The sequence below is a fragment of the Crocuta crocuta genome, unplaced genomic scaffold, assembly GCF_008692635.1.
Source record: "Crocuta crocuta isolate KB4526 unplaced genomic scaffold, BGI_CrCroc_1.0 scaffold427, whole genome shotgun sequence".
Classification (NCBI taxonomy): domain Eukaryota; kingdom Metazoa; phylum Chordata; class Mammalia; order Carnivora; family Hyaenidae; genus Crocuta; species Crocuta crocuta.
The window spans coordinates 1,867,873-1,883,527 of record NW_027533273.1 but is presented as its reverse complement, the minus strand read 5'-3'; the positions used below and the strand labels follow the sequence as shown (position 1 = coordinate 1,883,527).

General features: G+C 34.9%; 1 protein-coding gene across 3 annotated transcripts in view; it reads left to right on the top strand.

Moving 5' to 3' along the window:
* RAB3GAP1 (RAB3 GTPase activating protein catalytic subunit 1) overlaps positions 1-15,655 on the top strand; it is a 115,068-nt gene that overhangs the window by 91,053 nt on the left and 8,360 nt on the right. For all 3 annotated transcript variants that reach the window (XM_077747846.1, XM_077747845.1, XM_077747847.1), the window contains exon 19: positions 1,793-2,020. In XM_077747846.1, coding sequence (XP_077603972.1) covers positions 1,793-2,020 — 228 coding nt within the window. The remainder of the gene's footprint in view (positions 1-1,792; positions 2,021-15,655) is intronic.

The window sequence follows — 15,655 nt, the reverse complement described above, 5'->3', positions numbered from 1 at the left end:
CATTAGACTCTTTTATAGTAACTTGGGTACCTACAAATCTCTTAAAGTACTTTTAATAAAAAGATTATATTTCAAATTGCCAACTTAACACATCTTCCCTGCCTATGTGGGAATCAGTTGATATGTCTAAGGAAGTACATAGTCACTGTAAAATAGATATGGTTGTGTCTCCCTTTTTATATAGAAGAGATTTGGTTTTAGGGGCCCTTGGGAGAGTCTGCAGTTTTGGGTGAATGCTGATCAGTACTGTAGGTACCTGCACCTCTCAATTCTAGAAAGACAGGGCTTGTTTGCAAGCATGCCCTTGGAGTACATACCTGTAACAGTGAAAGAAGATAAAACATAGCTGAAGTGAGCCTTGACCCTTTCTTGGTAGCTATAGGTTAAGCCTGGTACAGTAAGGCAAGCCAGAAAGAAGAATTTTGGTATGAAAAGTCTTTTATGTGGTACAAGATGTTTTTATGTGTATGTGTACAACATGTTTTTATGTGGATGTCGTGTTGCCTCGTTAATAACCAGATCTTTTTACATGAATGCTGAGTCATGCAGTAATCTTGACCCATTGCAGTTCACAGCATTTTTTTATTGCCATGATGCCATAGTTGTTAGTTTATGTTGCTGACTCTCAGTTAAGGACCTTCCTCTGAGTCCTCATCCCTCAGGAGGATTTCCTGAATTGATAGGGATGGTGAAGCTGGTAGCCAGGGAACTTAGTGAGGACAGATGAGCAATTTTGCTCTTCACATTTAAGACTACTATTCTTTTCACGTCTGGTTTCATTTTGGTCTGGGATTATTTTAATTTAAAAAGGAAGAAAATGACCTTTCTGTTTATTAGCACATCCTTGTTAATGTTTATATCACTTAACTATTACAGCCAAATAAAATAGTCCTCATAGTAGGAAGTATATGTTATGGTAGAGAATATAACCAAAAAGGTATGTGTTTAATGTGTGTACAATTGTTCTTTGAGTTTGTATATACATACATACATACATACATACATACAAACATACATACATACCCATCCTTAGTACTCTACTACTACATCACTGGACACTTGCAAAGACTTCATGCCTTACCACTAATACTGTGAAGCTTCTACTTTTTCTCCAGGCTTAAATGTAGAATTACTTAAGAACTCTGGCATGTATCATCATTAATTCTATAGACTTATCCAGTAAATAAAAGTTTAATTAGTTGGTTTCAGAAGCTGAAAAGCAGTAGTTTGAATTCCAGTTCCTTAACAGCACAAAAACAATGTATGTGATGGTTATTTGTTATATAAAGCACAAGAATTTAATAGCTGAATTGAGCACTTCTGAGGTTGGCTGATACTTATTGCAGTACCAGTATTGATTTCTTGAGGGGGAAAAAAGTAGAACTTTTGCATTATTGTGTTATTATTCTAATCATGTTGTGTATTATTTAATTACTTGAGTCAAGCTTATTTGATACTTTTCCAACTATTGAGTAGTTACTGTATTATAATTTTAAACTCACTTATATAACTTATAATCCACTTAAGGCAGTTATTTTCACTTCACAACAGATTTTTATGTCTAAATTCATCAAGTGAAAATGTGTTCTTTCTCTGCAAAATGGAGACAACAAAAGAAAATGGTTTTGGTACTTGAACATCTTACCTGTTTTAAAGGCAACCCCTAGACTCATGTCACATATTAGATTTTGTAAAGATTAGGTAATTTTTTGTGAAAGCATGGTTTTGCAAACAGCCTTATCACTAACTATTGATTATTTAGATTCTGCTGAACTTTTTTGCCTTATTTTAGGCAGCAAATCCAGGTTGTTTTCTGGAAGATTTTGTGAGGTGGTACTCACCCCGGGATTACATTGAAGAGGAAGTCATTGATGAAAAGGGCAACATGGTTCTGAAAGGAGAATTGAGTGCCCGAATGAAGATTCCAAGCAATATGTGGGTCGAAGCCTGGGAAACAGCTAAGCCAATTCCTGCTAGAAGGCAGAGGAGACTTTTCGATGATACACGGGAAGCAGAAAAGGTAACTGAGGTTTGGGTATCTAATATTAGAAAGCTATCTAACTATTGTTCTAACATTTTAAAAACTTACTATAATAGTTGTTAAAACTTTAGACACACTTGAGAATCAAAGCATTAAAATTTAATGAGGCTTTTTTGTGTCTCCTATTCATATTTAAGATTTTAAAACTACTTCCAAATCGGCCAAAGAATAAGACATGCATATTTTATATAGAATGCTTACCATTGGACTGTCTCATAGCATATGACAAAAGCCTTAAAGATGGTCACATCCTTTGACCTAGCAGTTGTAATACCAAAAAATTTATTAAGGAAATAATGAGAAATACATAAGAATTAATGTATAAGAATGATGTTCAACAAAGTTTTCTAATGACAAAGTAGATCCAATAAAAGTTTCCAAGAATAAGTCTTGGTTTAATAAATTATGGTATAATCCGTTTAGTGAACTGCTTTGTAATTGTCAAAAAACATTTGGAGTTCTGGAGAATAGTGACAGCCACCAAATAACATTGTCCTACAGACTCTCCTCCCAGCTGAACTCCCAGAACCTCATGAAATTAGTAAATTAATAAATCTATACCTTTGGCATTACTAAGAGATAGAAACCATAGTGACCTTCAGATTAACTTTAAGTTGGGAAATAAGCCAAATTTCAAAGGAGTTCCCAGTGCTATAAGTCTGTGGGTGTAGAGGGTGGGGTTAGGGAGTCTTCAGAAGACGAGCTGAGGGATATAGAAGACTTAAATGGAGCACAGAGTCACCCCAGAAGGAGAGAGCCTAAGATTAATACTCCATGCAGGTATGGCTTGATAATTCACAGCACTGGCTATGGAGAAGGGACTTAAAGTAAGTAGGACTAGAAGTAGATACTAAGATATTGCCTTGGGAAGGACTAGGTAGATATATGGTGAAGGAATTATCCCTTTGAGCAAGGTGGTGATGGGAAAAAAGGTAGAGGGAAAATAAGGAATCCTGCAGAAATGCAAGAGAAACAAGAGCTATCAATCTCCATCACCTCTCCTTCCCCTAATCCATTAAAGAAATGGTGCAGAAGAGGGCACTTTTAAAGTGTGACATGACTAGGATTAGTAAAGAGCAGACCATATCCTTACAAAACTACTGTTAAGAAAGGAAGGGAGGGAGGGAAGAAGGAAGGAAGGAAGGAAGGAAGGAAGGAAGGAAGGAAGGAAGGAAATGCAGATTGGATCATTTCAGCTAATGAAAACATTTCCCAGAAAAATGACCACAAAACACACAAAAAATGTAACACTCCAAATGGAGTCAGATGTCTTCAAACCAGCATGGAGGATATGAAAAATCATGTTTAATCAGAAAAATTAAAGCCAAGAGCAGAAATGGACCAAAACACCCCATGAAGAAATGAAGCCACAGCTGGTTTAACTCAGGATAGGAGTAGATGAAAAAGACAACTATATAAAAAATAAAGACAAAATTACAAAGGGGCCAAAGGAGAATAGATTTGCATTTAAATTTAATAAAAGTAAACAAGAAAAAACAGAAATAACCAGAAAATGAAAATATATGAACAGTTAAAGGAGTTGAAGAGAAACTAGTAAAAACGGAAGATAGGAAAAGTAGAAATAATACTCATTTTATCAGTCTTTGAAGACGAAAAATCAAAACACTAGAACAGAACTAATATTTGAAACTACAATCCAAGAAAACTTTCTGGAAATAAAACCTGAATTTATATTGAAAGAATTCCCTGGGTATAGAGGAAGATGCACCAGAAGTAATGCACTCCAAAATACATCACTATAAAACTGCCAGAACTTAAATATTTACAGAAAAAAATTATCAGGACTTCTAGGCAAAAAAATGAAAATAATTAACAAGGGAAAAAGAATTAGATGTCAGATTTCTCAAAGGCAAGGCAACGTGGAGCAACATTTTCAAGAAATGTAAGCCAAAAGTATAAACCAAACATTTTATATGTCACCAAAGTGTCCACATAATCAAGACTATAAAAATATTTTCTTTGAGTTTTTGTACATACACATTTCTGTACATATTCACCCTTCCTGAGGAATCTTCTAGAGCTGCCCTAATAGAACTTTGTGCAGTGTTAGAAACATTCTACAGCTGTGATGTCCAAAATTATAGCTACTGGCCATATATGGCTCTGATGAACACTTGAAATGTGGATAGTATAACTGAAATTTTAAAGGGCTACATGTGGCTAGTTGCTTCCTTATTGAAAAACATATAGGAGGATAAACTTTATCCAACCAAGATACGACTGGAGAAACTTGGACAGAGGGCCCATGGTGAGCATTTTATTTGATTTTAGAGCTAAAACTAAAACTGAGGATATAGGTAGAAGAAGACAAAAAGTGGGGACAAAAAAAGGAGTGAGGGCACTAGAATGAGATCATTGACTTAGATAATAGGTGGTAATCAGAGAATACCATTTAAAAATTGGGTTCTATGCTGAGTATGGAGCCTGCTTAAAATTTTCTCTCCCTCCCTGTGGCCCTCTCCCCAGCTTGTGCTCTCTCTCTTTCTCTCAAAGTATAAAGTAGAATAGATTAAAATGTCAGAACAAATTGCAAACAGAAAGGGAATTAAGGGCACAAAAAAGGTATTACTGCAAAGATATCTACTAAAATAAAAATACAGACCTTTGTAAGGACCAGCAAAAAAATTTTATAAAGCAAAGAATACATACCAAATAAAGAAACATACATAATAATGATCACATCACACACAAACTAAGTCCTTTAAAACCCAAATGTCTGCCACTAACAAAGGATTCAGTGATTCAGAAAGGCTATAAAGTCAGAATGGCTAAAATAAAAAAGGCAGTAAAAAGCAAGTGTTGACAAAGATGTGAAGAAAGGAACCGTCATGCACGATGGGAGTGCAAATTGGTGCATCTGTTATAGAAAATACTATGGAGGTTCCTCAGAAAACTAAAAATAGGATTAACATATGATCCAATAATTTTACTATTGGGTATTTACCCAAAGAAAATGAAATCATAAATTTGAAAAGATATATGCACCCCTGTGTTTATTGAAGCATTATTTACAAGATCGAAGATTTGGAAGCCACTGAAGTATCTCTTAATAGATGAATGGCTAAAGAAGATGTAGTATATATCTACAATGAAATATTACTCATCCATAAAAAAGAATAAAATCTGGCCATTTGCAGCAAGATGGATAGACCTGGAAGATACCATGCTACGTGAAATAAGTTAGTCAAAGACAAATACCATATGATTTCACACATACGTGAAATTTAAGAAACAATACAGGGGCACCTGGGTGGCTCAGTTGGTTAAGCATCAATTCTTGATTTCTGCTCAAGTCATGATCTCAGAGTTTATGAATTTGAGCCCTACGTTGCACTCTGCTCTGAATGGTATGGAACCTGCTTGGAATTCTCTCTGTGCCCCTCTCCCCTTCCATCTCAAAATTAAAAAGAACAAAAAATCTTAGCACTGAAACACAAGAAACAAGACAACTGAATAAAGAAAAAAGAAAAAAAATGGATTCTTAAAAATAGAGAACAAACTGATGCTTACCAGAGGGAAGGTGTGTAGGGGTATGAGTGAAATAGATAAAGGATTGAGAGTATGTGCTTACTGTAATGATCACTGATAAGTGGATAGAATTGTTGAAGTATTATTACCTTAAACTACTATCACACTTCTATGTTGGTTATTCTTCAAAAATTAATTAAAATTAAAAATACACAGAGATATGATTAAAATATGACCAAATTATTCCTTTAGTTTTCTGCCTGTGGTTATATAATTAAACTTATTTTATCACACACACCAAAAGAAGGTTAGAAAGTAAACTGGACAAATATTCACCAGGTATGTGAAAATAATTTAAAAAAGCGTTTATGATCCTGATATGAAATAAAGTAGAATTAAAGCAGAAAAGCATTAAAAGATTATTTATAAGCTAAAAATGGTATTTCACGATGAGGATATAACATTTGTTAATGTTTATATACTAGATAACAGCCATCTGTAATACAATAGGAAACCATAGGAAATAAAAAACAGGTTGAAATATACTAAAAGCAGAGGACTTTGACCATATTACTCTTTGTGCAAGACAAACTAAGGAAAGATCTAAATGACATAATAAGGCTGCTCTTTTAGATATATGCCAAACACTATACCTTAGCAATAGAGACTGTACCTTCTTTTCACATGCACATGCAGCATTCAGAAAAACTGATAGTATATTAGGGCACCAAAAAGAAAACATCAGCAAGATTCATAATGAAAATATAATCAGTAATCTGATTTCTGCAATAAAACTAGTTATTAAAAGTGAAGCAACAACAACAAGGGGTGCCTGGGTGGCTTAGTTGGTTAAGCATCTGACTCTTGATCTCAGCTCAGGTCTTGATCTCAGGATTGTGAGTTCAAGCCCCACACTGGGTTCCATGCTGGGTGTGGAGCCTACTTAAAAAAAAAAAAAAGAAAGAAAGAAACAACAAAAAACCTAGGACTGCTCCCTGAAAATGTAAAAGCCTTATATTAATTCTTAGGTAAAGGAGAAATACTAAAACAAACTTCTGAAAAATAATGAAAACACTATAAATTTGAATCTGTAAGATAGATTTAGGGAGTGATGAAAGGAAAATCCATAGCCCTAAATACCTACATCAGGAAAATACAAGCGGTGCCTGGCCGTCTCATTCAGTGGAATATGAGACTCTTGATCTTGCGGTTGTGGGTTCAAGTCCCATGTTGGGTGTAGAGATTATTTAAAAATAAATAAAAATTACTGAATTAATAAATTTCTGACTCAAAAAGCTAGAGAAAGAACAACAAAAGTAAAACCAGAAGAAAACCAGAAGGCAATGATAAAGATAAAATTAGAGAGTGATGAAATAGAGAACAGAAAAACATCAAATTAATAAATATGGTTTTATTTTAAAAAATCAAAATAGACAAGTGGTTGGTTGCTTTAGTCACAAAAGAAAAGGAAAAGCATGTGTTCCAAAATAAGAAATGATAAAAAGTGCTATTAAAAAATAAGTGATAAAAATGATAACTGTTGATACAGAGGAAATATTTTAAAAACAATATATGATTCTGCATATAAATTTGAAAACCAAGATGAAATGGAGGATTTTTAAGGAAAATACAGTATATAAAAAAATTACCCCAGTGAAGATAGAAAATGTAGACAGACTAGTTTCCATAGAAGAAACAGACAAAATTATCAAGAAACCCCATAAAAAAACACTAGGTGTAGGCGATTTCACAGGGGAATTCATCAAAATGTTGAGAGATCAGATAGTCCCTATGCTGCTTAAATTGTTTCAATACATAGCAAACGAAGGAAGTTTTCCAAAATCTTTTTATCATAAACTGTGTCTGACATTGATCCTTAAGACTGATAAAGGAGGCATCTATTAAAAAAAAGTACAGACTAGTAGTACTTAAGAAATTGAATGCAAATCCTTTTAAGTTTGTTTGTTTAGAGAGAGAGTGAGGGGGAGGGGCAAAGCAGGAGAGAGCATTCCAAGCAGGCTCCTTGCTATCAATGTTGAGCCCTATGTGGGGCTCAATCTCACAAAACCATGAGATCATGACCTGAACTGAAGTCAAGAGTTGGACACTCAACCAGCTGAGCCACCCAGGCACCCTGAATGCAAAATCCTAAGTGAACAGACTCTTACCACTTTAAGATAATAACACATGTCAACTGAGTGCAACAGTGATTTTTTTGAAATTTATTTATAGAATTAACTTCCTTAGTAAGTATAAGCAGAAAGTATATCATTATCTCATATGTACTAAAAAAATCTTTGTTAAAATTTAATATTCCTTTCTAATAAAAACTTCAGAATTAAGATGGATGGATACTTTATTAAAATAAAAAATGAATGTAGACTTCACTCCTAAACAAAGCATCTTAATGGGGGAAACCCTAGAAGTATTCTCACTCAGCTCAGAAACGAGGCAAGGGTGCCTACTGTCTCCACTTTCATTTAACATTCTTTTGGAGGCATTAGCCAATATAGTTAGAAAAGAGAAAACAGAGGCATAGGAGTTGAAAGAACTTTTTGTTTGCAGCTGATATGACAGTATACCTGGAACAATCTAAAGTGATAAAAGTAATTGGAAAGAATTCAGCAAGATAGCAGAATATAAAGTTAATATGTATCTAGTTAGTCTTCATATATACAAATAATAATCATTCTGAAGATATGAATGACATTTTCTCTTCATTATAACTGCAAAAAAAACTGTAAAAATGCCTAGAAATAAACTTAACCAGATGATAGAAATATGAATAAAGAAAATAAACACTCCTGAAAAACATACGTGAATAGGTATCTTTTGTTCTTGGTTAGGAAGGCTTAACATCATTAAAGTCAATTCTACTTAAATTAACTTATAAATTTCATGCATAAAGTACCAAAAGTCTTTAGTATGGAGCCAGATAAGTTGATACTCAAATTTATTTGGGAAAATAAACATGCAGGCTTAGGACTCAGAGGTTTGGAGAGTGACTTTTAATGGGTTTCTTTTTCGGTTCATGGAAACGTTTAAAATCGATTGTGGTTTTGGTTGTACAACTCTGCAAATATACCTAAAACTATTGGATTGCACACTTTAAATGGGTGAATTGTTATTTTAAAAAAGCATGCAAGAGTAGCTAAGAATGGATTGAAAAGAAAGAGCTATGAAAAGAAAGTTACGAGGCAGGTGAATAGGGGGTAGGGCAACTAACCCTAACAGATATTAAAGCATAATACATAACTTCACTAAATAATGTGATAATGGTGCATAACTAGACAGCCCAATGAAACAGAATAAAAAAAACGTAAATACATATAGAAATCTAGTATATGATGAAAATGGCATCTCAAATCACTGGTATAGATGGACCTTTTAATAAATCGTTTGGGATAACTGAGTAACCATTTGGCAGAAGATAAAATTACATCTGTTTCTCATACCATACATAAGAACGGACTGAAAAAGAAAAGTCAAGGGGTCCCTGGGTGGCTCAGTTGGTTAAACATCTGACTTTGGCTCAGGTCATGACTGTTTTCCTCCCCGTTTCAACCATTCTGGGTAACTAATTTCAGTGTTTTCAGTTTTGTGAAGATAAATTTATTTTTGTGAAGATTTATTTTTTTACACAAAATGAAGCATACTAAATATACTCATTTGTACTTCACTGTTTGTGACTTAGAGCCGCATATCAGGTGAGTTTAAGCCCCGCTTCAGGTGAGCCCTGCTTCCCTTTCTCTCTCTCTCTCTCTCCCCTTCACTCATTTGCGCTCTTGTCCTCTGTCTCAAAAAAAAAAAAAAAAAAGTCAAAAGACAAATGACAAACTGGGAGAAATATTTGTAAAGTGGAAGAAATGTTAAGTATTACAGACAAAGGGCAAAAATACTGTAGAAACATGGGCAAGAGATGAGGAGATAACTCATCCACCCAAAAGATAATTACCCTTAAACCTTTCAAAAGATGTTCTACTTCATTCATAGTAAGAGAAATGCAAATTTAAAAACTTCACTGAGATAACCATTTCTCCCATGTCAAGCTTAATAAGTTCTTACTGAGGCCCTGAAGCAACAGGCTCTTTGGAACATTACTGGTGAGAGGCAGGAAGCAGGATGGTATAACCCCCTGTGGAGGGGAATTTGGCAGTATTTAATAAAACCTACATGTGCATTTACCCTTTTACCCAAAAGCAATCCCATTTCTAGGAATTTACCCTAAAATTTTCAAAAGTACAAAAATAAAAATGCACTAAGTTGTTCATTACTGTATTACTTGTAATGGGAAAATACTGGAAACTATCTTTATACTCAGATTTAGCTTTATTGAATAAATTGTGGTTCATTTACATAATTGAGGACTGTGCAGCTGTTAAATGGGGAAAATATCTATTAACTGATAACGATTTCTAGGATATGTTTTTAAGAGAAAAGTGAAGTACAAATGAGTATATTTAGTATGCTTCATTTTGTGTAAAAACATAAATCTTCACAAAAATAAATTTATCCTCACAAAACTGAAAACACTGAAATTAGTTAGCCAGAATGGTTGAAAGGGGGAGGAAAACAGCAAAAGGAATACGGGAGGGAGTGATATTTAGAGAAGAGTATACTTTCTGTATACTTTGACTTCTGGAAAAATGTTAATTGCCTTTATAATCAAAAATAAAATCAACAAGAATGGAAAGAGGGGAAAATACTAAAACTGAAAGCAAGCTGAGATGAACTCAGGTGTGATCAAATAATAATATAACCACACTGAAACAAGCTCAGGGTTGGGAGGAGAATTTAATTCAAGTAATTTATTATCAGTCACATAAAATACGTTTGACTGTATACACTCAGATTTGGAGGCAGGTGGGAGAGCACTGCAGATAAATCCTAAACTCTGTTTTCTAGATTTTTTTTGTGGGGGGGGATGTGAGTAAGCAGTTCTAAAACTTTTAAGTGGATTATTGTTTGAGCAAATAAGTAATTAAATGCATTGGTGGTTTTAAACCAGAATTCTCACTGTGGAAGTGAGATGCAAATATGGAACTGAGGAAAGTAAGGGAGACCCAATGGCCGGGAATTGGAATTAGAGGTGTTGGTATGGACCTATAGGTTTCTAAAGTATGGATGGGTATGTGGGTATGCATATATGCATATATACAGGCATGTATTTCCTAGCTTTCTTCTGGAGGTGTCTAGAAGCAATGACATCTCAGTAGCAGAGAACACATATATGCTGATTTCTAGAACATTTCCCACTAAAAGGAGCTGTGCTTTCCTTACAGAAATGGGTGGTATTGGAATTGGGATAAGGAAGGTATAATATGAATGTGGAACATCATGTGTTACCAGAAAATAAGGAACTGTTTAAAAAGAGGGGTACTTCATAAGGAGGTAGCTTGAAGGAACTCTTACTGTCAAAATCTGGACAAGCTGAATGGCAGATAATTAAGGATGGTAACAAATTATAAACCATTGGAAGAAAGTCGGCATGCTTGGGTCCACATTGATAATTTACAGATAAACAAATGAAATAGAAGGGAGGCATTTCAGCTCACAGATAACAGATAAATATGGAGGATATGTTGGAGTAGAAAACCCTTCATTTTATAGTAATATTCTTAGTAAAGATTAATTGGTTCAAGTAAGAATTACCAAGAGATGTCTGAATGGAAATTTGGGTGAAGAGCATCATACTTGCATGGTTTTTAAGTGTCTTTCCACAGATTACTCCAGAATTGCAAGGAAATAATAACTATGTAGTAGACAAATGGGTTAATACCTTGAGTGGATGGTCAAAGTTAATATCACTAATAAGGGGCAGATGCAGATTGTCTTCACCGGGATGTGATACTCTGAAGGATCTGACAGCATTTAGGCACTGATTCAGGAGTGCATATTTTGCATCTAATCATGAGGAAACATTAGGTAAACCCAAAATGAGAAACATTCTATTCTAAAAAGAGCTAAAAAAAAAAAAATCCCACAATACACAATTCTAGGAGTATATATTAAAGAGACACAGGAATCAACTGAAACATTTCCTAATGGCCAGTACTGGAACAGTTTGAACAACAAAATAAAATACTATTGGACTATAACTCAAAAGTATAAAATAAACATCCTTAAGTCTATAGTGATACAAGTAAGTAAATCAGTTGGTGAGAAGAGACCAATCTAATGCAGAACTCCAAATCGACTCTGCCCACAGGGAGGTGGAGCATAAATCCCACTCCATAAACATGGGCTGTGTGGAGTGACTTCCTTTAAAGAGTACAGTATGCAGGGCACCTGGGTGGCTTAGTCGGTTAAGCGTCCGACTTTCGCTTAGGTCATGATCTCGCGGTTCATGGGTTCGAGCCCCGCGTCGGGCTCTGTGCTGACTGCCAGCTCAGAGCCTGGAGCCTGTTTCAGAGTCTGTCACTTCTTCTCTTTCTGACCCTCCCCTGCTCACGCTCTCTCTCTCCTAGAAATAAATAAAACATTAAAAAAAAATAAAGAATACAGTATGCAAATTAGAAACATGAGTAACTTTACAGTGCAGAAATCTGACAAATACTGTCTTAGCCAGGTGAGCAAGGTTAACAACAGGGATAAGTCATATTGATAGTTTCATGTACTATTGATATAGATGATGAAAGTAGCACTTTACCTCTCTTACCTTTCTCCCAAAAATACCTAGCCCCAGTTTGATCATGAGAAAAACATCAAATAAGTTCGAGTAGAGGCACTTGTTACAAAATACCTGACTATATTTCCTTAAAACTGTCAAGGGCAGTAAACACAAAGAAAGTCTAAGGAAATGTTACATGTAAGGGGAGCCTAGAAACTTGACTGCCAAGTATAATATATGCTGGATGGGCTCCTGAAATAGGAAGAGGACATAAATAAAAACTAAGGAAATTGAAGGACGCCTGGGTGGCTCAGTTGGTTAAGCGTCCAACTTCAGCTCAGGTCATGATCTCACGGTTCATAGGTTTGAGCCCCGCAACAGGCTCTGCTGACAGCCAGCTCAGAGCCTGGAGCCTGTTTCAGATTATGTGTCTCCCTCTCTCTGCCCCTCCCCTGCTCATGCTGTCTCTCTCTCTCTCAGAAATAGATAAGAAACATTAAAAAAATAAGCATTAAAAAAAACTAAGGAAATTGAATATACAGATATTGACAGGATGATTCATAATAGCAAAAAAGGAACCAACCTTCATCTGTCAACTGATGAATAAGTAAAATGTGGTGTATTCATACAACAGCATACTGTTGAGCCATAAAAATGAATGAAGTTCTGATATATGGTGTAACACAAATGAACCTTAAAAACATTATGCTAAGTGAAAGAAACCAGAAATAGAAGGCCACATGTTACATGATTCTATTTATATGAAATACCAGAATAGGCAAATTCATGAAGACCAAAAAACTAATTCATTTATTAGTTACTAGGAGCTAGGAGGTGGGAGAAATGAGAGAATGACTGCTTTGGGGTAATGGATTTCTTTTTGGAGTGATTAAAATGCTTTGGAATTAGATAATGGTGATGGTTGTATAACTTGTAAGTATGCTAAAAACCACTGAAGTGTACATTTAAAGTGGTGAATTTTATGGTATGTAAATTATATCTAAAATTTTTTAAACTAAGGAAATAAGAATAAAGTATGGAATTCAGTTATTCAGAAATGAGAGGGGAGGGTACTGTATTCAGAATGTCAGTGTTATAAAAGACAGACTGGAAAACTTTCAGATTTGTTGAGATTAATGAGATATGGCAACTAAAGGCAATGTATGATCTCCAACTGGATCCTATATGGTGGTAGGTAAAGGTTATAAGTCATCATATGGTCTGTTGACAAAATTGTAATAAAGATAGGCTAGATTAAAAATATTTGATTAGTGTTAAAGGTAGTTTATATAATCATAATAGTTTATATTTTGATTATATAAAAACATTCTTAATTTTGGTAAATAGATATTTGGAGATAAAGGGACATGATGTATGTAACTGGCTCTCAGATTATTCAGGAAAAAATTTGTGTACATATTCACAGAGGAGAGAGATACACGTAATATATATATGTATGTGTGTCTGTGTGTGTGTATGTATATATATATATATATATACACACGCATGTATTTTGTATTCTCGCAAAATCATTTTGCTACATAGTTAAGGAAAACCAAGGTTGAATAGTAAGTGTTAAGATGTACAACAATGGGAACTATTACTACTTTAGATTAGGATGTAAATCTTTTGAAACAGTTGTAAAATAATTTGGAATACGACTTCAGTATAAAAATACAGTCAGTTGTTGTTGTCTTCTACATACCCTAACTTTGCTTTTAGGTATACACCTTCAAGAAATTCCTCTACATGTGTACCAGGAAACATACCCAATAACATAACAGGAACCTTATTTGTAATAGCCAAAAATTTGTCAGGGGGGTGGGGTGGAGAACTCTATCAGTGGAGGAATATTTTATTTATTTTTTAAAGTTTATTTATTTCGAGAGAGAGACAGCATGAGTCAGGGAGGAGCAGAGAGAGGAGAGAATATCTCAACCAGGCTCCGTGCTCACGCCTGTGCAGAGCCTGATGTGGGGCTGAACTCACGAAGCCACGATATCATAACCTGAGCCAAAACTAAGAGTTAGAAGCTTAACCGACTGAGCTACCCAGGCACCTGTCAATGGAGGAACATTTTAATACAGCTGAAAATGAATAAACTACAGCATGTATCAACATATGCATACTCAAAAAGAATGCCGAGTAAAGAACAAGTCACTGAGGGATGTAACCAGAAACATTGCATTTATATAAAGATTAAAACCAGACCAAATAAACAGTGCATTGTTTAGGGCTGCACAGCTATGTGAGAAAATTGTATTACTTGTTGAGGGTGAGGTCCATGAGGGAGGAACTCTTGATCAGGGAGGCACACAGGGACTTGGAAAGTGCTAGTGACACTATGTCTTAAACTGGTTGATGTGTAAACAAGGGTTCATTCTAAACTGTTCTTCTAAATAGTGTCTTGTAAACTATTTATAAATACTTGTATGTGTGTTTCTTAATTAAAAAAATTTTCAAACCACAGAAAATTCTCCAAGCCAAAAAATAAAGGTTATAAGTCATTAAATGAGCAAAACAGGTTCTGAAATAGTATGTGTATTACAGTTTTTTGTTAAGAAATTGCATATACATCTATATCTTTGTGTTTAAATGGAAATAGAAATTAATCTAAGAAGATAAACACAAAAATGGGTTGCTCCTTAGGAAATAGGATTTCTAGAGAACTTTTACATTATACTTCTCTGTATTTATTTCTGAAATCTGTGAGCATTTATCATCCTTGCTGACATATGAGATTATATTTCTTTTATCTTTACTGCTGTTGAATAAGGAGCATAAAGGTAGGGTCCATGTGTTACACATAACTTCTCTGGATTTATTTATTTTTAAATTTTTATTTTTTAAGAGAGCACGCATGAGCAGGGGAGAGGGGCAAAGGGAAGAAGAGAGACGGACAGAATCTTAAAGCAGGCTCCACACTCAGTGCCGAGCCTGATGTGAGGCTTGATCCAACAACCCTAGGATCATGACTTGAGCTGAAATCAAGAATTGGATGCTTGGGGCGCCTGGGTGGCTCAGTCGGTTAAGCTTCCGACTTCAGCTCAGGTCATGATCTCACGGTTCGTGGGTTCGAGCCCCGCGTCGGGCTCTGTGCTGACTGCCAGCTCAGAGCCTGTAGCCTGTTTCAGACTCTGTGACTCCCTCTCTCTCTGACCCTCCCCTGCTCATGCTGTCTCTCTCTCTCTGCTAGAAATAAATTAAACATTAAAAAAAAAATTAAAAAAAAAAAAAGAATTGGATGCTCAACTGACTCAACCACCCAGCAGCCCCATCTCTGTACTTTTTTAATCTGAAAAATAATAAAACAGTTTCCATTTCAGAAAAAAACAGTAAATCAAAACAACTAAAGCAAACAAAAAAAATTAGTGGAAGGTCTCTTTCAGTGTTTAGAAATCATAAGTGAGAAAAGCAGGCTACAGAACAGTATTTTACATACTTAGTTCACCTAATATATATATTCAGTGTCTTAAAAAATCCTCGAATAAAAATGCTCCACCATTAACAGTTGT